This window comes from Anopheles bellator, chromosome 2 (assembly GCF_943735745.2).
Source record: "Anopheles bellator chromosome 2, idAnoBellAS_SP24_06.2, whole genome shotgun sequence".
NCBI classification, from domain to species: domain Eukaryota; kingdom Metazoa; phylum Arthropoda; class Insecta; order Diptera; family Culicidae; genus Anopheles; species Anopheles bellator.
The window spans coordinates 12,365,298-12,386,829 of record NC_071286.1 but is presented as its reverse complement, the minus strand read 5'-3'; the positions used below and the strand labels follow the sequence as shown (position 1 = coordinate 12,386,829).

Here is a 21,532-nt window from a genome sequence, read left to right as displayed (position 1 = left end):
CGTGATAATTCTTTGTAATACACATTTAGTTTTAGTAATAATTTTTACAAATCATGCGCGCCGCAAACGATCAGTGTGATCAAAATGTTGTTCGGACTAAGTGTGGGGACGTGGGACGTGTCGTGGGTCACCCAACGCAGCTCCCCTAAATTATCCTCATGTTTTTCGTTTACCGTGACTGTAGGGTTGTTTGGTGGGTTGGTGCGATGTTTCTGGTTTGTTTACAAATCGACGGAGCTTATTCACTAACGGGGCCACCTGATCCATAAAATACCTTCTTGATGCATCATTCGGTGTCTATTGTTTGCTTAGTGTTGTGTGTACCGGCCACAACGACATCCCACCGGGAGCGGGAGTACCGGAGGCCAACCCGTAGCTCTGGGCCAGCCAGAAGCGAAGGGGTCGGCACGAGGAGCCGGCTCCCCGGAGGACACCGTAATGTTTGTATCCTATTAGTAGTTCATGCTGACTGTAGCTGTGCCAGACCGCGACCGCGACGTAAAACTAGATCATAAATGCGCGCACGCCGGTGGACAATCGCTCGTGCGACGGAGAGGGACTTACAGGGCCCCTCCATCGCAGCCCCCTAACGGTGTCCGCTCCGTGTGTAGAAATTGACCATTGAGAATAGACAGAGGATCGACACCGTGGTAGTGAGGGTTGCGTGAGGTTACCGGGTTACTATCATCATCAATCCATGCACTAGAAAAGTCGGCAAGGGGTAGATATGGCAGTTGTAGTTGATCAAAATTCGTTTCGCTCCCGACGATCAGCGCCACTCGGCTCCCGGCGGGGCTCTCGGCTATCGGCTGCTGTCATGGTGTAAATGGGGCTAGCTCCCCGCGGTTTCCATGGGCCCATCTTACTACCTTCCTAGGCTGTCAGCTGCGTATCGATTTCTCTGCGGACGATCCGATAGAGGGACGGTATTAGTGAGCGGTCCCATTTACCAAGCACAGCCATCGCCATAGCTTACTTCTCTTCTTCGCGATCCTCGTGCTCGTGGTGCTGCATCGTTTCCGGCAGGAAGATGATCACAACGCCCCCAAAAATGCACCACGCCGTCAGCAGCGTCATCAGTAGGTGATCCTCGATTTTGGTCTGAAACATACAAGAGCGGCAACGCATGAGCGATTTGGAACCGTTGATAGAACCGTGCACGTACCAGCATCGACAAGTAGGGCGTCAAGACGAGCGCGAATCCAGCGGCCAGGTTGCAGGCCCCGACACCGACGTTCCGGATGGCCGTCGGATAGAGTTCGGCCGTGTACACCGGCATTATGGTGTTTCCGGCGCTGATCGTGAATTTACCTGCAAGGGACGGAAACGATTAGCGACGTGGCTCCGTGACCCCGTGGGTGTCTCTTACCGATCATAACGAACGTGATCTTCATCGCCAGAAACTCCGGCCTACCCTCGACGATCGCCGCACACAGGCAGGCCAGGGCGGCGGCAAAGAACGTGGCACAGAACAGCCACTTCTTGCCGGTCCGATTGATGATGTACATCGCGAGTGCAATCGCCGGAATCTCCACCACTCCCGCCAGGGCCTGTGGACGTTGGGAAAACATTTGAATTCGATGTCTGCGTTACGTGTCGATCACGTTGCCTACATTCAGGCGTTTTCGAGCGCTACTTACCGAATTGAGATAAATGTTGCCTCCGAAGCTGTTCATATTCAGCACCAACCCGTAGTAGACCAGATTCATCGTGAACCAGATGCACAGGAAGCAGAACGTCACCAGCCGGAGATACTTGGAGCGGAACAGCTCGCAGACGCCGGCCGCCGTTTCCTCCTCGTTCACCGGCGGTTTCAGCAGCTTGTCCAGGTTCTCCGGCAACGGGCGCCCGTTGAAGGCGGCCGCCTTACGCACCACGTCCTTCACCTCGGCGATGCGGCCCTTGCACAGTAGCCAGCGCGGTGACTCTGGTAGCACGAACCTGTGGGACAACGTTAAATCCCATTTTTAGTTCAACAAACTGTAGAGATCCATCCCGGCCAACAAAGGTACGGTTCGATGATCCCTCGGTTTTGCATGAAAAAAAAACCAATCAACGTCAGGGTCACCCTGTGTCACTGCTTCCCAACACGGCCACTAATTAGTAACCGATTTCTCATTGGCAGCCAGAGATTCCGTTTCGAAGAGTTTTCCGAAGGTTCCGTTTCGAGTTACCTCGGTTGACCGGTCGGTCATATTGGAAAGTGGCAGCCCCAGCGGACGGCAAAACATTGAGTAAACATTCCGTAAACATTCGAAGGTCAGCTCGCGTTGCCCGGGGTAACATCATCTACTCCCACTAGCTCCGGGCGAGGCAGGGACTCTCTCTCTCTCTCTCTCTCTGCCGGAGACGCGCTGAAGTTGTTGAAAATCGCAAATAGGTTTTTGCCCGGTCACATTCGATTGTTAGGCGTGCTGCTGCTTTTCTCTGTCGCTCGCCAAACGAAGACAGCTCATTACTTGCGCTAATTGGCGCACCACGGCGCGGTCTTCCGTTGCATGGCGGTCACGGGAATCGAACCAGGACCAGAATGCTGCGGATGGCCATAAGTAATCGCTCAAAGCATGCGTGAGCAGGGTGCCAGCACCAGCATCGTACGACATTTTAATATCCTTTCGAGTTTTTTGGCGCAAAAATGTCCGGCCAAGGTCGGACCCTGGTACCGGAGTACGAAATGGGACGAAACTATTTTTACTATTTTTATGGCGCCGCATTCGAAAGTTCTTGGTGCTGCGACCTAACAGGTTTCAGGTTGACGGGCAATCGCGAGACAGCATATGCAACCGCACCCCGGTGATCGCAATTGGCGGGACAAACGTGGGCAAATTTATGTACTCAAGACACGTCAATGGCTGAGATTAATTATAACCCAATGGGGGGCGGCGTAACACGATGTGGTAATCCACTAATGTCGCTCAGTTAATTTCGGTGCTGATCCCACGCTCTTACTCACCACAGCAGACAGAGGAACACGCCGGGCAACCCGATGCACAGCTGCAGGTTCCGGTAGTCTTGCGTGAGATAGGCGATGCCGGAGATCATAATGTACGAAACCGGCAGCGGGAACAGGTTGTACATGCCGGCGATGGTGCGCCACTTGCCGTCAACGTACTCGATGGCCAGAATCAGGCCGGCGTACGTCACCGAGACCGACACGATCCCGAGCAGGGCCCGCAGGACAAGGTAGAACTCGAACGAGTCGGCAAAATACAGCGCCAGCCCTGGTGATGGGCGAAAAGAAAGAAGAATTTGCGTCACCAAACCGGTAATGAGGATATTGAGGAGGGCTGTCAATTAAATCAATTCGATTGATTGATCGCCTCGTGATTGCGTAATCAAATCATTATTGCTTACCGAAAATCGACTGCAGGACGGCCGAGATGAAGAGCATCATCTTGCGGCCGAAGCGATCCGACAGGACGCCGCTCGTGATGCCGCCGGTGGCGACACCGGCCAGGAAGAACATCTCGGCCACGTTCTTCAGATACTCCTTGTCGCACACCAGGTTCCACTCGGACGACCAGGTGTTGCCGAGGTTGTCGTACGGATCGAACTCCCAGGCACTGCACGCCACCGTCTCCGTTAGGTTCTTCGGTAGCGAGAAGTTATTCTGCGGACGACGGCGAGAAGATAGAAACTAGTCAGCCTTCCCAGTGGTCCCGAGCCTAGGGCTGTCGGCTACTCACCAGCGACAGCTGGGCGCTCGTTAGCGCGTTCCAGTCGTAGCTCAGCATCCGGCAATTTTCCTGCGAACCCGACACGTTGCGCCACCGGTCGGTGGACACGTTGCCCAAATGCTCGGGCCGTCGGCACCAGAAGCTTTTATCTGCTGCCTGAGGCGGCCATGGTTGCGCACCACACGCGAGCCCGGCCGGGTTGGATTGGGGAAATCGGAGAAGAAGGAAGACACAAATCGAAACGCCGTATGAGCATTGGGAGTCTTGGGTTCATTATTTTATATATAAACTGTATAGGAACGGTACAGTGATCAGTTAAAATTGAGGAGTTTCTTTTTCGTATTTTGGCTGGAATTGCGAAAATGGCGCTTACAATCTGAGCAAGGACGTAGTGTTTCAGTTTTAATGCCAATTCATTTAAAACATTAAAAGAAAAGTTGGAAAAATAATCCATAATTTCTAACGCAGTCTTAAAGCCGTTAAAGTGGATCAGTACGATTCGGTAATATTGATAATCAAAATCAACGGAACGTATTTGAGCTAATTAATTGCACTAGAGCTTCGGAGAAGTTTTCTTATTCATAACCTAAAAAATTTAATGCGTTAAATTTAGCTACAATACTGATGGTATTGATCAAACATTGACTGATCAAACAATGGTGAATTGAGAAAATTTAAAGACGCGCCTGAAGAAAATTGAACCAATAATGGCGAATTTTGGATTTAAATTTACTGAGCAACTTATTGACATTATGGCACAACGACAATCACCGCATACTGTGTGTTTTATGCGCACTGAGTCGTCATTAAATTATCAAAGGTTGTTACAATTCATGGTCGACACTGTGAACTGCCTAGATGAGCTGAAATGAACGAGTTGAATTTTCAAGTATTATTTGCAGCTAGTTCATGGGTTGATTACTATTTTCTTATTCAATAATCTTATCGATGCTTTTATACTAACTCCAGCCATCTAGTTTGTAATTATGCTCTTGATGACAAAGGCAAAGACCACAACAATTCATGTTGCAATCACCATTTTCAGTTCTGGCCTTCATCAGAACCTTTTAGTTGGAATTCTCTAAAAGAAGTCAAATCCATCGTTTTTAATCCGCTTAATAACCGGTTATTAGATCGTAATTTCCAAAAAAGAAGCACTTATTACACTGGCATAAAAAGGAAACTAACCGACCACCTTAGAACCTCACGGCACTAGAGGGAAGTCGGCGTTCGTTGGCCCTCTTACCTGAAACGTCGGCGAGTAGATGTGGAACGTGTTCGGCACCTGGAACAGCGACAGCAGGAACGTCATCACGAACTGCCACTTGCCGTAGTCGCCGATCAGTTCACCGATGATGTCGTTCTCCTCGTCCGAGCTTTTGCGCTTCGTCGGACTCTTGCCGCCACCGCCCTTGCTCGCCGGGTCCTTCCTGTTGCTGCTGGGTTTGCTGCTGCTGTTGTTGTTGTTGTTGCTACCACTTCCACTGTCGTTGACCCGGTCACCACCGCCACCACCGGCATGGCTGTTCTCGACCGTCGTCGTTGGTGCTCTTTTCGGTGCCGGTATCGGGCTGGCCGAAGGTGAGGCGGGTTGCCGGCCAACAGCGGTCGGACTGGAGGTGGCGGAGGGGTTGAGGGTGATGTGCATCGCGCCAGTTTCCGGATCGACGAGGGGCTGGTGGTGGTGGTGGTGGGCGGGCACTGCGGACGGTTCGTTGGCAGAGTTCTTAGACTTGATCATTTTCACTGCCGAAAGAAAAAGGAAGCAAAAAAACCAAGAACTTCATTAAAACTCTGACAAAATTGCCATTAATTTCTTATTCTCATAATTTTTCTTATCAAATTAGTTCTCTTCCTAATAAATATTATTCTCAGAGCGAGTTTGCTCACACGCTACACACGATAGTCCAATACTAGAACCTCCAGTGACTGGTGTCGTATGCTCTCGGCAGCGTCGTCATCGTCACGTTACATCTTATCAGCGGTAATTAGCCCACATTTATGTCGTGCTCGGTGCGAAGTCGCATTGACGAACGCGGGTCAAGTGCCCGCCCCGTGCCGTTGCATAATTTCCACTGCAAAACGTGCACAAAACCCGAACGAACCGAACCCACCACCGCCAACGGCTGGCATTTTTATGCATCGCACATACTGCATCTTCACTCGGGCTCGATTTTGGACCCTTCGGCACTTCGATCGTGTTTGATGTTACATTGGCAGGTGCACGCCGAACGAAACCTATCGCGGAAATTGGTCCAGGCGCCCAGACCCAGACGGAAGCCATTGCATACTGACCCAAAGTCCGGGTACTGGCCGCTGAGGGTAACTGATCTTCGGTCGCCACTCTGCACGACTGGCTCGCGGCTGCCACCGACTGACCGATGGTATAAGACGGCCGGATCGGGTGTCGGCCTCCCGCCCAACCCAGAAATACGACCCTTCGCGGTGGGGCCTTGCCCTCGTTCGCTGGCGCTGAAAAGCGGAACATTACCGTCACCGTGGCACGACGGCGCAGCACGTTTTCCGGATTGGATTTCAATTTATTCCAAAACCGATCGACGGTCGGCCGCTCGGTCATCATCTTGAGTGTCCGAAGATCACCTCGGCCGTTCGGAAACATTTAATTTGGCGGCATCGCATTGTTCGCAGGCCATAAAGGTCGCCTAACGATCCGTTACTGATTGCGTTCGCATACGTGATCATCATGCTGCTCACCAAGAGGGCAGAAAAAGCGGAAAACGGACCGAACGATGGGCGTTGGGCATTTGAAGAACGAACACGCTGACAAACAGTTATGAAAGAAGCAAACCAACAAAGAAATAAATAAGGTAGCTAACAGAGACAACAGGGATCGGATTCATTCAATCGAGCACGAAATATTGGATTTTGTATCAACGAATGTTGCGAATGCCTTTTTCCGAAAGCGAACTGGTTATAGGATTCTTGCAAAAAGCAGAAAAAAAAGGTGATGTTGTCTGCTTTGTGACATTATAAGGGTTCTCTGATTACACGCATCTTTGATGGGTTGACGGAACTTAGTTTGGAAGTTTTGATGAATCGACCGCATAGCTCGGACCTTACACCGTCTAGCAAACATCCGTTTTAATTTTTACAAAATATTTTTAATGACCGTTTGATGAGTTGATGACATAATGACCATGCGAAGAGTCGTTGAAAATTGGGCCCATGGTCATGGTTAATAACGGCCAATATTGGATATAAACTGCTTGGATGATTGAAAAGCATTTTTATTGAACAGATTGCCAAACAACCAGAAACGCCTATTAATGTGACCTAATGTATGAGAAACAAAACCGAGAAAAAAACCAATTGAAGAAAAACAAAAGAAGGAACCAATTCACGCGCGTCGAGCCAATCAATCAAAGCTCGGAATAGGTTTTTCGTTATTAATTATGAATCAGTATCAGTTTCACGTGTGAAACAGAACACCCCGTCGAGACAACGGCGGCTTTTCCGCCACAACACTTTCCGGTCCAACGAAGAGTGGCGGTTCAATGGCGCATGTAACCGGTGCCACTCGGTCGGTGGCCTCATGAGCTCGTGTATCGGTGGAATGTCGGATTCCGCCCTGATGTGAAAATTATTCCCCAGATGCTCCGTCGGATTCGTGCTGCGTGTGTTGATCGTTTGCGTCCAAGATCTGCAGCCCGAGATCGAGTGCATTCCTCCGAATGGCAAGAAAATTGCCAAGCAATTGAGGCTCTTGAGCAGTAGCAGAACCTGGCTACAATGTTGCCGACCTTCTTGCGCCACTTGAGGCCTGCGCGTGCTCGAAGAGACACTGCATTAAAAGGCGGACCCTGGATTGGTTGCATTTCTTGTGTATCAGGGGAGTTGATTGGCGATCAGAAAAACAGTTTTTTTTTTCTTGGTTTTAATTCAGTTCATATCCGGCGAGTCAACTAACTCTCCAAAGAGATATCAGAGCCGGGAAGAATCGAGGAAAGCAAATTCTTATTGGCCGTTTTTTTTCCACTTCGTACTTTCATCAGCCGGTACTTTCTAATGAGTTCTGCTGTTGGTTGTTGCTTTTTAATTTGTTTTTCCCGGTTTACCGGATGGCTTGTAGTCGGATAACTTTAGCGGAGGCAGCAAACAGCGACATCAAACGGCTGCCACTGGAGTCCCGTGTGCTGCATCCGACACAACGTGGCAGCATCCTGCGGTTAGTCCACACAGGATGGCCAATCCGTTCGAAGCCCGTACTTTTGTGGTGGACTTTATTTTTAATTCCAATCACAAACTCTCGTTCCCACAGATAAACACCGATGCCGAAACTCGGCGACGTACGACGTGGGAATTGCGGTGCTCGACGGGGAGTCGACGAATGACCTGCTAATCCCGAAGGCTGTTGGCCGAACGATATGAAGACGTTTACCCGCCCCGGGAGGGTGATAAACTGATTCCCGCCCCTTGGCTTCTTTGAGGTTGTCGGATCCTGAACAAACACACCCGCCGGATCCTTCAAGATGCCCGAATGGGTGGCTTAGTGGCTCCGGCTGAAACGGTTAAACCGATTTAACGAAATTCGGTTAGAAAGCCATTAAAAGGTGACTTTCGGGACCGGGCCCGGCCCACCCGACCTCTGGCGTTCCGACATCAAACGCGTCTCGGCAAACCGCAAATGTTTAAAATTGTCAGATTCCGAGATGTCTTTCCCAGATCCTTCCAGGCATGAGGTTCCCTGTAACCCACCGGGACCACAGCAACAGAGCCGGCTAAACATGTTTACCTAGCCCATAGAACGAGATGCAGAAACCGCAATTAATTCACAATCTTAATCTTACTTCCCGCTACCCGGTCTCGAATAGCTTCTTCGCCTCGCACGGAGTGTGGGCCACGGACCACACCTGCCACCGAGCCAAGTGGTGGACCGAGACGAATTGTTGGCTCTCGGGGTGGGCGCTCTGGGGGTTTCCCACGCGAGTCATCCTATCCGAAAGCCCCAACAATTTCCCAACCAGCAGGCGCTTCGACACGACACGACACGAGATCCGTGGCGAAAGTTTTGCCCAAACCGCTGAAGTGCCGCACCGTGCCGGTTGTCATCAGAGAGTGGTCCATAAATTCTGGTCTCATTCTTTGCATACTTTTCGGAAACGTTCTTCGCACAACATTGTGTCAAGCACGTCCGGGTGCGTCCGAAGGCCGGACTTTTTTCGAAAACACATTGACAGTGAGGTCCTTTGGCGGTGGGTTACTCCGAACGCGAAACCTCTTGTAGCCAGCCCGTTTACCCGATGGGGTATTGTAATATTTAAAATATTTAAATTACATCTGAACCAAAGGCAGGCGAAAGAAAAGGATGACAGAAAATGGTGTAGGGTGACGGCGAAGTGTACCTGAACCCTTTCGAAGTCTTTTTGGGAGACAAAAACCGGTCCAAAGTTAGCGATAATTGGCGATCGAAGCGAAGGAAAGTGATTCTACGAATAAGCACCTCCTTGTCCGTTCCTTCGACCCGTAACGCCGGATCAAGTCACTCTGGTTAAACTGCCACAGTTTTCGGTAGGCCGTCCATGGGGCAAAACCGTATTTTTTGTCACTATTCTGATGCAGCTGCTACCGTACCGTTTAATTACTAGCTGACGAGCCCACTTTTGCGTGAAATAGGAAACCCTAGCTAACGGGCGTAGTGGACATTTTGTGGTTGCTTGTGGACATTTTGATTTATGACTTGGACTGCCGTGGTGCTCGAATAGCTTCGGAGAGGATCCGTGCATCCGCAACGGAGCTTTATCTATCGGTGGGCAATAAATTTCGCAATCCCGAAAAGGATTATGAGCGGTGCCGTGACAAATTATCTCCGGTGACGGACCGTTGGGCTTCGCTTTGTTAGCGGTGTGTCTGTAACTTGATGACTGGAAGGGACTCGTAAAATGAGTCCGTGACTGTATCAGTTTTGCTCGCAAATCGTCCTTAAAATGTAGCCGAATACAACGCGGCATCCAATAGCAGCACACACCAGAGGCTACTGCGTAATGCGACTTTATGCTTTTAGATCGGTTTTAGATAGGATTTAGATCAATTGCTCAAATGTGCGCTTTGTAGCTCATTCTGGTATTGCTCATTTACTTAGATCAATGACCTATTCTCATGGTTCAAACGTCAAAATGGCTGTTGGATCTGAACGATTCTAACAACAACCCTTAAGTGTCGTAGGATAAAAGAGAATTTTGAATAGGTATTTCGTTATGAAAATGTAGAGTTTTGTGGAACTAGTGAGAGCAAGTAATATTTTGGATTATTCTTCAAGTGGTATCTATCAGGAAGGATTACGAAGAGGGAAATCTACCACTGACTAGATCTCTACAATGCGCTAGATCCTTGGAAAGATGATTGAGTTTAGTCGGAATAGTTACCACCTCTTCATCGATTTCAACGAAACTGTACGAGACCATGACTAGTTTCATAATACTGACCAAACTGGACACACTTGTTGGAGTGAAGGTAAGTTGGATGGCAAGTTCTCCAACGCATTCGCTAATTACAAAACATTTCTCCGTCGGAGGATTATTTCAACTTCCTGATTCAATAATGGTAGTAGAGTGAGAAACGCTCATTTCATTACTTATTCCAAAAGAAGTAAACAGGATACCTCTTATTTCCAGTTCAAGAAAATGGTGAGTTTCTCAATTGATCCTCAAACAAGAATCGTGGTACTTCATCCACAACATTCGACCCTTCTAAATCCGAAATAGGTTGAAACTGGGGGCACCTATCTACTCCGTTGCAGCTCAATACGCGTGGCGTCGAAGAGTTGCCGAACGGAAATAAAGTGTCCTCATGTGAAAGGCCATCCATTTTAATCTTCCCGGTTTTACGATGACCCCTTCTTGGTCTGCCGGGAAGGGAAAGCCTTCCGTTCGAGTGACGAGTGAAGCCAATAACTGAGAAGAGCGGCAGAAAACAGCAACAGTTTAGTTTGACGCACTCGCTTGACTTCACCGACCGAGCAACAGTGTCGCTTACCATCCATCCCACCCAGTCCAGCCCACCCGCAGCATAAATGTGGCACACTCGGGAGGCGAAGGCCCTGTTTGTTTTTTACGAAAGGTCAGTTATTTCCGTGCCCATGTGCTTCGAACGGTGCCATCGACGAAGCGCCCGAAGCCCGGAGAAGTGGTCGCTCTTTAGTGCTCCTTTAACCTTCGCTCCTGTCGGCCATTCCCGAGTACACCGGCTGCTGAGGTACACCATCGGTGAGCCTGACTTTACCGGACGATTGATTGATTGATTGGCTCATCCACCTTGCACACGTTTTGCTGGTCGATGCCGGTCGGGGCCGGGACCTCGGAAAGGATTCATCCTCACCAACCTCGAGCCGAGTTCGACTTTCCGCAGCGTGCCGTACATCACCTGAAGCGGGTTGGGCTTCCACGAGGTATCAACCCTGTCCGTGGGACGTGTTTCGATCGGCCATCGACACACGGGATGGGTGGCCGCCCTTTGAAGGAAGAGCTTCGAAACAAACATCAACCGATCTTGGGGCGACCTTGGAAGCGAGTCACACAGCAGCAAGATGTTTGCTTAACCCAACCGTAAGCCTGCCACCCGTACGGCAAACAAAATCGGCGAATCCCGTAAATCTATAAGCCCGACCGTTAAGCTCTGCTCTCTGTGTGGGGTCGTTGGGTCGAAACGAACAGCGTGCTGATTTTAAAATTAAAACGAATAAATCGGGACTGGTCGTGCTTTGAAACGAACGCAATAAAATTGGCAACCGATCCGACAGCACGGCTCGGTCGGGATAAGCTGCTTGATGTTACACCCGCTGCCCGCTCCCGACAGGGCGATGGAGACGCCCGGTGGCCCTCGTGGAAAGGACGATGGAGACGCCTGGTGCCCGACACCCAATCCCAGACGAGAAACTGTCCGAGGCAATCGAATTAGGACCGTGTTTCGGGTTCCACCAAGTTAAAGGGTGGAAAAAAGCGGATGATTGGCTTTTCGGTTCAGGACATTCGACAAAGTGGCAACTGGCTGCGTGTGGCTAATTTTTATTTCCGAAGCCTCGACTCAGAGGAGATTTTTTCCAACCGACAGCATGGTCAGTTAAGCTTACTTTGCACCCATTTTACGGCGCCAAATGGTCCTTCGAGGGGATTGCGGTTACTGTACGCTATGCATCGGTCTCATCAAAGCATTCCAAATCCTGCCGACTCAGTACGTTACGTTTTACCCGTTCTACGCCAACCAGCCGGGCGTGGAACAGGATTTATCCGCTTTTCCCATTCACGACGTCCTTGTATTATCGTTTTTTTTTGCCTTTGACTTTGATTTTGATCCGATTCGGTACAAATAAAACCACCGTCGGCGCCAGTGAAGATGCAAAAGCAATATACCTTCCTTGCCCGTCACGATACCCTTGAAGCATTTTTTAATCAACCGGACGGCAACCCAGTATCGGACGGTATCGCGAGGCAACATCGGCGGAGGTCGCAAGATGCGCTTCCCTACCCGGCTACCGACGGTCGGAAGCAAGATACTCAGACCGCAGAAAAACATTGACAGCACCGTCGTCATCAGCGTCAAGATCATTCCAACGAAAGCAATCACCCCGATTGGCAATGTTTTCCACGGGGCCCTTTCGATTGGCCGAAAGGTGGGGGTGGCAAACAAGGGAAAACTTTTCCTTGCGCTGACAAATGGAAAACATCATCAGCGAACGACATTCCTCCGGTGTTCGGTTTCGCTTAAAATGAAATATCTCGCCTGGCGGGGCCGGACGGAGGCGCTCAAATGGTGCACTTTAAAGACCGTAAGATAAACATTACCCGGCCACGGCAAGGTGTCGCCTGAAGAGGGAAGTCGGCGCTCCGGCAAAAGTCCCCCTGGTCCGTCCGTGCGGATTTGCATATTGTTGAATAATAGAGGGGGAAAAACGGGTTTCAAGTGTGGTAAGTAATGTTAACGGACCCGAAACGCCGCACGTCCCATCTCCGTTCGACTGTTGGTTTTACTCCATCTGTTTTCTTTGCTGACTGACTGGCTACTGGCATGCTCTTGGATTGGCAGCGATTACGACCGGATTGAATATCGTCTTTTCGCAAAATTATGGAAACTCAATTTCGCTCAGAGACGGGCGCCAAAGATTTTATTTCAAACCATTTCAAACCACCAACCTAGAATTTTCATTATCACGATGAATATTCAGCACATGGAATTTAATTTAAAAAAACAATCGGATTTTTTTTTCAGAAATCAGCCCTCAGTAGAGCGAGTAACCTCAAAGCGATAGTATCCAATTTAAGAATCAAAATATAGCATCAAAATATGGACTTCTGGTTGCTTTAGGACATATCAAATCAGACACAAAGTCATGGTCTAAGACCCTCTCCTGTCGTTCAATAGGCTATTTGACCGTGATTACGACGATGCTCATCAATTCACACCGTTTCTTTTTGCTTTCCATGGTTCTTAACCGTCACCGATTGCCTTCAGACGAGTTTATTACGGCTCATTAAAATTCAAACAGCTCCCGAGCCCAAGCCCAAGTAATGCGATTATGACCGTTTATCGCCTATCTCCTTCTTTCGCCCATTCGCGTTGCGTTTCGGTTCTTTCGCCGGGCGGCTTCCGATTACGGCGTCTACTACGTGACACACACGCCACGGCTAATCTGCCCGCTGGCTGTTCGCGATTGGTCGTAAACGGCCATTTAGAGCCGTTGCCCGTATCGCCGGTGAGTTCCAAAAATGGAATTGGCGCCATGCGCCAAAAGATTCACCACTTTTAGCCTTCACTTGACCCGGCCGTGGCACCCAGGTCCAGGTCAGTGACACTTCATCGCCAACGATAAGCATAACCGAGCGCGTGCTATGCCCGATTATGCTATGAATGAAGCTGCACGCCGTACCATAGCCAGCAGCCTCGTAAGCCAGGATTTGCATCGAGAAATTGGTACTTTGGTCTTAAATGGCGTGCGCCAATCGACATGCTCGCCAGCGGCAGCTCGTCAGAATTTCCATCAAAATGATGTTACATTATGCAACACCGACGAAGTATGTCACCCAAAGCTAAGTAGCTTGTTGCATGCGTGGTCTACTATGTTGCGCAGCACACTGCCTAGTGCGAACTGCGCGCCCGTAACGCTCGTAACGCTCGCGTAACACCACCACGGAGTGGCTTCATTTTGCGCTGTAATTCGTGTTGGCCCACACCCGGCAAGCATTGCCGCGCAGGTGACGTGTGCCTCGGCAATTAATCTGTCGCCCTTTCTTGCCCTCCGGCCGTCCGATGATCGTGCATCGCAGAAAGGAGGAGAAAAAACTGGTCCCAGGGCAGGTTTTATTGAGCCATCAGTGGCCGCCTAGTTGCTTATTGAAATCCGTGCCGTCCGATCACGATCGGAGGCCGATGATTAGGGCGACTAACTAATTATTCGCCTCGCATCGCGTTGTGCAAGGGCCAGGAAAAAGAGGCTTTAAAGCTCATGCAGTGCACTTCGAAATCGCTGCGCGCAGCTGACCAAAAACAATGTTGCTTCATTTGACTTGTAAACTGGCCTTCACACCGCTTGGTCCAGCAATATGACTGATGACCAGTGGTCGGCAGCCTTTGGTGAACGCGTGCTGCGTGATTTATAGCTTTCGTTCGCAGGTGTGATAAATGTTCGTAATGTGTCCGATTAAAAGGCTGTAAGCAGTCGCGCTGAATAAATTTTAGTGTTTCGTATTCCAATTATGAAAGAGGAACTCATATCGAAATAAAATGAAATAAGTTTCGCGGATTACACAAAATCGATAGCAGACCATTATGACATTGAGCACGTCTCGCAAGAGAAAAACCCGGCTCAACTCCCAATCCAACAAACCGGGGCCCGACACACACCCATTTCAATCCCATCGATGGCTATCCGCATCGTTAATGTAGCGAAACCGATGCCCAATATCCTGTCTCCGATAATCAGATGGCCGGCGGGCGAAAAAGACGGGACTGACCGGCCGACGTGATGAAATTATTCACCCGTCTTTGGTTCCCGCCACTTGCCAAAGGCAACAACTTCCCTCACAGGGCGGGCCTGGAATAGGATTAGTCCCAAATCAGTTGTAAGGAACCTCGAAACGACGGGCCGATAGTGAGCTGTTAACCGTTTACGGTGTGATCCGTTCTCGTTCTGATGTGGGACCATGATCCCCGTGGTCATGAGTTTATTGAACGCAAGGGCGTTACCAGAACCTTCGGCTCTCGGACCCCAGGCGTAATCCTTAAGCCACCCCGCGGGGGATCTCAGAAAAGATCCCGCGGGGCACGGATCTCTAGCAAGAAGGGAAGCGACAAAACAGCGATTGGAAAACTTGGGACCAACTTCCAATCGTCTCACGCCTCGCAATCGAATCAGTAGTAGATCCTGCACAGGGTGATGAAATTTCTCGACACCTCCGGGCGACCGTGGTTCGTGGTTGCTGCTTTTCTCAGTTCCACACTTCCAGGTCCTCGTTATCTCGCCGCTTTAGCCATGTCTTTAACAGGCGCATCTCGGTCGGTCACCGGTGTAATAACCCTGCCGTTTACACATACACCCATAATCCTTGCAAAAATGGGCGGAAGTAGCATGAAAAGTGTGTGAATGACCTTGAGAAAGGCGAATCGGAGAGTCTCCCGCGAGGTGAACCGGTTTTGGGACGTTACGAGCCGGACGAGCCCACCGAAATGGCGCGTGCTTCTTTTATGGAGCTCCCAACCGTTTTCTTCCGTGAGGCCGTTCTGTTGATCGTACACAATAGATTGTTGGGAGAAGAGGCGGAGCTTTGATCCGTGGTCCCGTATTTTGGGGGCCTCGTCGGGCGCTATCGTCATCAAATGATCATTTTAATGCATAGGAAAGAGGATTCCCCCAACCGGGCGCTAACGATTGGGCTCGTTTGGAGCCGGTCGGCCGGCCAAGGATGACACGTTCCCCAAACAAGCTGACGGGCCCGCGAACCGTGGGAAAAAGGGCACTGTGTAAAGATTGGACTTTCCAGATATCGTGAGCTCCGCAGGTCTCGTCAGGTGCTCAACTGTACCCCCGGGACGCGACCGGACTAGGCACTAGGAGCACTTTAATATACGCGTCCACTTCGCTCGTAAAGTTTAAGTTCCCAAAGTCTCCTCCGAAGCTGTTTCCCAATTTCTACATTCAAGCAGCAGAGCAGAATGTTGCCGAACCCCACACCATCCTGGTGCTCCGGTGACTGGAGCCAGCTGGATCTCATCTGCAACTGTGGCCGTGGACAGATAAATCATTCCACCGTGCCCGGAGTGGGGAATCGACATTGACGCAAAAGCCAGACCGAGCCGTGCCGTGCCGGTGAAATAGGAAATGAGAATCGAGCGTGTGTATGTGTGTGGTGAAGTGTCGGTCGGAGATAAGGGAGCGTCGGAGGCCCGGACGGAGCGCCGGATGTAAATGGTGTGGAATTGGAAAATAAATTTCGTTTGATACACACTCGCCGCGCGCAGGATGAAGCCGTCGAAACGTGGCGTGGAGGCGCCTGGTCGGTGGTGGTCTGAGGGCCTGAGACATAAACCGGAGCACCGATGGGCAAATGATAAGCTTTTCTCGTCTTTGCTCGCATGCCGACGGGGAAAGGCACTGTGCACAGGCAAATCCACCCCGCAAATCCGGACCCGCCGGAGGGCCGGAGTCGCCGGGCTCGGGCGAAGCAGGTGGCGAAAGCGTTACACGCCGTTGTCCCGAAGCGTCCCCTCCGGTTTTGGAAAACTGGCACACCGTGCCCGTGCCGTCGTGTGTGGTACTCATCGCACACGGGTTGGGTCTCGGCTGCAACATCTGCCACTGACCGGAACCAGCTACAGATGGTTTTCTATTAGTGCCTCCCGCTCCGGCGGCCTTTGAAACCGGGCACTGCCTCCTGACTGCAACTGAGCCGATGATGACGACGACGACGACGACGACCAGGTCAAGGCTGCATCGGATTTGCGTCGTCGTTGCCGCCGGTGCCTGTCGTTAGTTGGTTTGATTTATTCAGGCAAATTTATGCAACTATCGGAGCGGAAATCGCTCGAATAACAACCAAAGCGCACGAACTGCAGCAGACGGCAGCATCTGTGGCGCATCTTAAGGATGCAACAATTTCGTGTGGCCATAACACGCTTTTCCACGCCTCAGCTGTTGCTTATCGTGCTCGAAACAGGCCACCGTGTTTTTGCGAATCGCCTTCGTTAAGCCGGGAAAGGAAGCACACCTGGAATGCAACCTGAGGGGAGTGGTTCCATCGGGTTGTTTGTGCACGAGAGTATCATTAAAATGGCTCTCAGACGGGCAAAGTCACACAATTTATCTAATGGCATTCAACAATCGTTGCGATGGGCAATGCGCCGCGAATAAACAGAGAGTCGCAAAGTATTCGCAGAAAGGCGATGCATTTCCGTTTCCGTTACACACCGTCGTTGCCGTCTATTCGGACACCGGAAGCCTCCCCCGCGGGCAGGAAGCGTGGTTGTCGCTGGAGCGTGGATGATAAGATCATCACGCAGCGGACGTGCAGACAGTGGCGCGGACGATGCGTCGAGCGGGGTCCAACGCGGTGGTTGTCCTTGGAGATTGCTTTGATGTGATAGGTCTCGGCGCTCGGCGGGAATGGGAATGGCTTTTTATCGTCTCATCATCCTTCAAATGGGGCTGAAACAATCTGATTCACTCTCCACACTAGGGCGGATCCACTTGAGCCGGGAGAGCGCCGTATCCAAATTGCCACACCCAACCCACGGAGGGACCGCCCCAATCTCCGGCCCAATCTGTCTATTGTTTGCCGAGCACAACTAATTAATTATGCATCCGGCCGAATCTTTGCTTGCCTTCGGCCGCTGGTGTTTCTGGCGCAAGGAAGATCATCTTGCCACGGGAGCGGGTGCGCTCGTCGTTCGTCGCTGTTCGAGATCATCGATGAATGCTAATGAAGGAAGTTCTCGTTAAACTCTCGGCGCGGTGCAATGGGCAAAAAAGGTGTAATTTGGAAAACCACCCCAGCACCGGGTGGAACCGTCGTCGTGACTGGGTACACCCTGTGTAATTAACGTTAACCTGCCACACATTTGCTCGGTATATTTGTTCCCAGTTACCAGTTGGGATGAAGTGCGTTGTGATGGCACAAAACTTATCAGTATTCTGGTAATCGTCTTCGTTTCTTCGTTTACAATCAGAGCACTTAACAGAGAGGGCCGTCAACTGAGGATTTAAATTATATTACTTCAAACTGAGATTTGTTGGCAAGCGACTGGATTGTTCTTATGTCAGCTAAGGTTGCTATGATTCACGTTCGACATAGCAACCCACTAGGATGCGCCTATAATAAAGAGTTCTAAAGCGTTACATTATATCTGGCCCACGTTGATAGAATAGCCCCGTAAAACACAACGTTACTGTAAGCAACAGAACTTTAAAATTGTCTCTGCTGAAGGCGAAGAAGGCGCTCGGCGGATAAGAAGAAGGTACATCTAGCTCAAGGGTCTGATGGGGAGGAAAACGCAGTGGTAATGATTGACAGGGATAGCTAATTAAGTATTTTTATCACACTAAAATTTGTGTTTTACTGAATGGTTTGCCTTTCTCGTTGAAATGAATGAATATACTCAGGTACAAACCTGATATCCAAGTTCTAAATTATGTCAGCATCCCGTAGCAAGAAGAAGCAAACAAAATAGAGGTCCCCTTCTCCACTACTTCGCAGTCTGTCGTTAACCATATAGAGAAAAGTAAGGTTGTACCGGAGGTTTTAAAACTTGGTTCCTTCGTGTTCCTTCGTCGGCTGCTCGGTCGTCAACCAAAAGTTCCAGTTACCTTTTTCCTATTTCTGTCTTCGGTTTGTATCGATCTGTGACGCTCCCGTTTCGGGTTCAACGGATTTAGAACTTTTGCAACAGCTTTGGCACGACGTCCACCGTTCAAACCGATGTGTAATGCACTAAACCACCAGATCACTAGTGATACGCCACAAATTGTGTAACAATTGACACTTTGGTGCACTCCAACACTACTAGCCTAGTCTGATCGCTTCTGTTTGCCCCTGGCGAAGGATCTTTCTTTTCCTATTATTTGCTAGCTTAAGTTTCTTATTTAACTGTGTTCAGTGTTCGCTCAACATTTCGTACCCACGGCCCTACTTTCGTTTAATTTCGACACCCACTTTCGGCATGGGCAACACGTGAAACGCTCGGAGGGGTCCGCTCGAGTGGGTGATCAATCCACTTGCACACATTCAGTGACAACATCCAAATCCCAACAACAACAACGCACACGGCGCGTTCTGAATTTTCTGTTCCTAGGCGGGAAATTTGGCGGAGGTGTGGGAGTCCCCTCCACGGCGTGTAACACGAGACCCAAGTGGACGCGCGGACCAGCGGCAGACGATCTACTCGAAACGGGCTCGCGATGAAAAGTTTGCTTCAGAACTTCTTCTACTTCTACTCGAAGGAAATTCAGTTTGGCACCACGAACGTGTCTTGGGCCGTGGCTCGTCCCGCAGACAAACACTCACGCGCACCTGACACACTCCTGTCCATCTGCCCCTGGCGACGGAAGGGAAACACACTCTTGGGCCCGCCAAACGCGACCGGCGCCGGTGACGGCTTTAACGGCTGTTTCGGAAATCGTCCCGAGCGCTGCGTTCCGGTTCGCACACCCCCCAAAGGCAACTGCACACACGGAGCAACAACACGCGGTGTCAGCGCGCACCGACTTCCGAACCGCAACTGAAACCCAAGGGCGGCTGGAGCAGCAGTGAAAGCGCGATTTTCCGAACCGTACACCTCCGGCCGGATGCTGTCGGGTGAGTCGCGCGCGAGCGGGAAAAGCCACCATCCGAAGGCCGACTCCGATGCCGAGCGATTGGAAATCGAAGAGCGAGCGAGAGAGCGAGCGGATGTTGCGAGAGAAACACGACGTGCGAAGATCCGTCACAGAGGGTGGCAGGTGGTTTAGAGGATGCTGTGTGCCCGATTGGCCCGACGAACGACAACGACGACGACGACGATGAATGTTGTTTTGCTACGTTTGGTCTCGGGTTAGTCGCTACATGGCGATCCGTTCGCTTCGCAATGTTTATTAGAAACACGTTTGGGGCTAACGAGAGACCGACAACGTCAGAGATAGAGAGAGAGAGAGAGAGAGAGTGGGTAAGCCTGTCGTTCCTGTGACGGTCTGTCTCCGTTACCCGATCGTACGAAAAATTTTAGGCAGGCGGCATAAGAGATCCGATCGTGCCGCGCAACAATGAAGAGTGTTTGGGAGATGCAAAGGTAAACAAACAATAAACCATCGGCCGCAGTGCGTAAAACGGACGAAAAGTGGCGACAGGTGCCCCCCCAACAGTCGTGGGGAAAATGCCGTCTGCAGACGGAATGGGCGCGCGATGCGAGGATGCTGCGATGTTGTGCGACGTGCTCTCGTCGCGCAGGTGAGGGAACGTGCGTTGCACGGCAACGGTTTTATTTGAACGCAGCGAAAAACGTGCTTCGCGGCGAACCCCGAAAGATTTAGAGACAAAATAAGCTTCAAGTTCAAAGTCTCTATAAGGATAGTAACAACAACAAAGGACCGAAAAGGTGCATAAATTAGTTCTCAACAGCGTAGCTTACGTGGCGCATTATTTGATTTAAATGGTTAATCATGGTGCTCAACTAGCAAACAAAACATGCTCGCCAAAGTCGCGCTTGTCAACGCGTGCGATGAGCCCAAATAGGGGCCTGCGCTCTTTATGCTACAATTGAACACACATTCAAGACTCTTTTCACCTATGGCCATAAATTTACATTTTCTGCCATATTCCAAAAACCCGGCTGTCCAGCGGGAGCACACCCAATGTGTGGGCCCAGCGGCCTGGTTTGGTATTTTTAACTAATCGTAACCAATGGAACCGACGACGGGGCAGCGGCACGGCCCTATTCATCGCCGTGAGGCACGGAATGGTGGCTATAAAACAGATAATATGCCGAGCTTCCCACCGTTAAGTGGGCACAGAGGATGGCGTTCGGCGCCTCCCGGTGACCCCGGTCGCGCAGAGTCAGACCCTTGGAATCAACACCGCACGGTCCTGCACAGGAAACTAATCAACGCAATTTACCCGTAATTCGCATCCGTCCCCCTCGCGGCGATCGCGGGGCCACCGGGTAATCGGGCCGCCGGCAGCGCTGAGCGACAGCTGAAACAGGCCGCCGCCAATGGCGAATGGCGAATAGTGTTTCAATAAGAAAAGTGGCCAAGATTTTGTTTTTATCTTATTACCCGACACCCGATGCCGCCCGTCACAAATTCCAATCCATTACGATCAATCCCGCCCGGAGATCGCGGAAACCCGAACGAATGAGCCTGAGAATTCCGTCCACTGATGTCCGTTCTTGGAGAGTTGGATAGGTTACGTTACGTGCCGCTTAGACGGCTGAGAGGTTGATTTGATCAAAAGAACCCCGGCCTGAGGGACGTTATTACTTTCTACTGCGGAAAGGATGTGTTGAGTTGACGTACCTCTTGGGCTTCCGTTGCCCAGTAGCCGCCGTTCGCTCGCCTCGTCCAGCAAGCAGACCTCTTCCGTATCGCTCTCCACTTCGGTGTCGCTGAGCTGGACATCCTCGACTTCCGCTACCGGGCACCAACCGGAAGAACTGCGGTCTTCGGTTTCCACCGGCACCGCGGTCCCCCGCAGATTCCGCGATCGTGAGTGATCGCCATCTGCCTCGCTCGTTCGGCCGGTAGCTAGCAGGGCGATTTCGTGCTCTTCACCCGCGTCATCCCGCCGCCGGTGACCGCCGGACCGGGCTCTACCTCCGACTCGATCCGTTGACTTCGCACTCGCCTTCCCCGGTGCCGACGGTTCCCACCGGACGGACAT

General features: G+C 50.8%; 1 protein-coding gene across 1 annotated transcript; it reads right to left on the bottom strand.

Moving 5' to 3' along the window:
* Window positions 1-499: 499 nt before the first annotated feature.
* Window positions 500-21,532, bottom strand: LOC131207002 (organic cation transporter protein). The gene is made up of 10 exons (XM_058199609.1): window positions 21,169-21,532; window positions 4,924-5,423; window positions 3,687-3,833; window positions 3,355-3,610; window positions 2,954-3,221; window positions 1,641-1,941; window positions 1,370-1,550; window positions 1,166-1,311; window positions 977-1,101; window positions 500-901 (listed from the first exon to the last, which is right to left on the bottom strand). The coding sequence occupies exons 1-10, from the start codon at window positions 21,530-21,532 to the stop codon at window positions 874-876; spliced, it is 2,316 nt and encodes a 771-aa protein (XP_058055592.1). The 3' UTR covers window positions 500-873.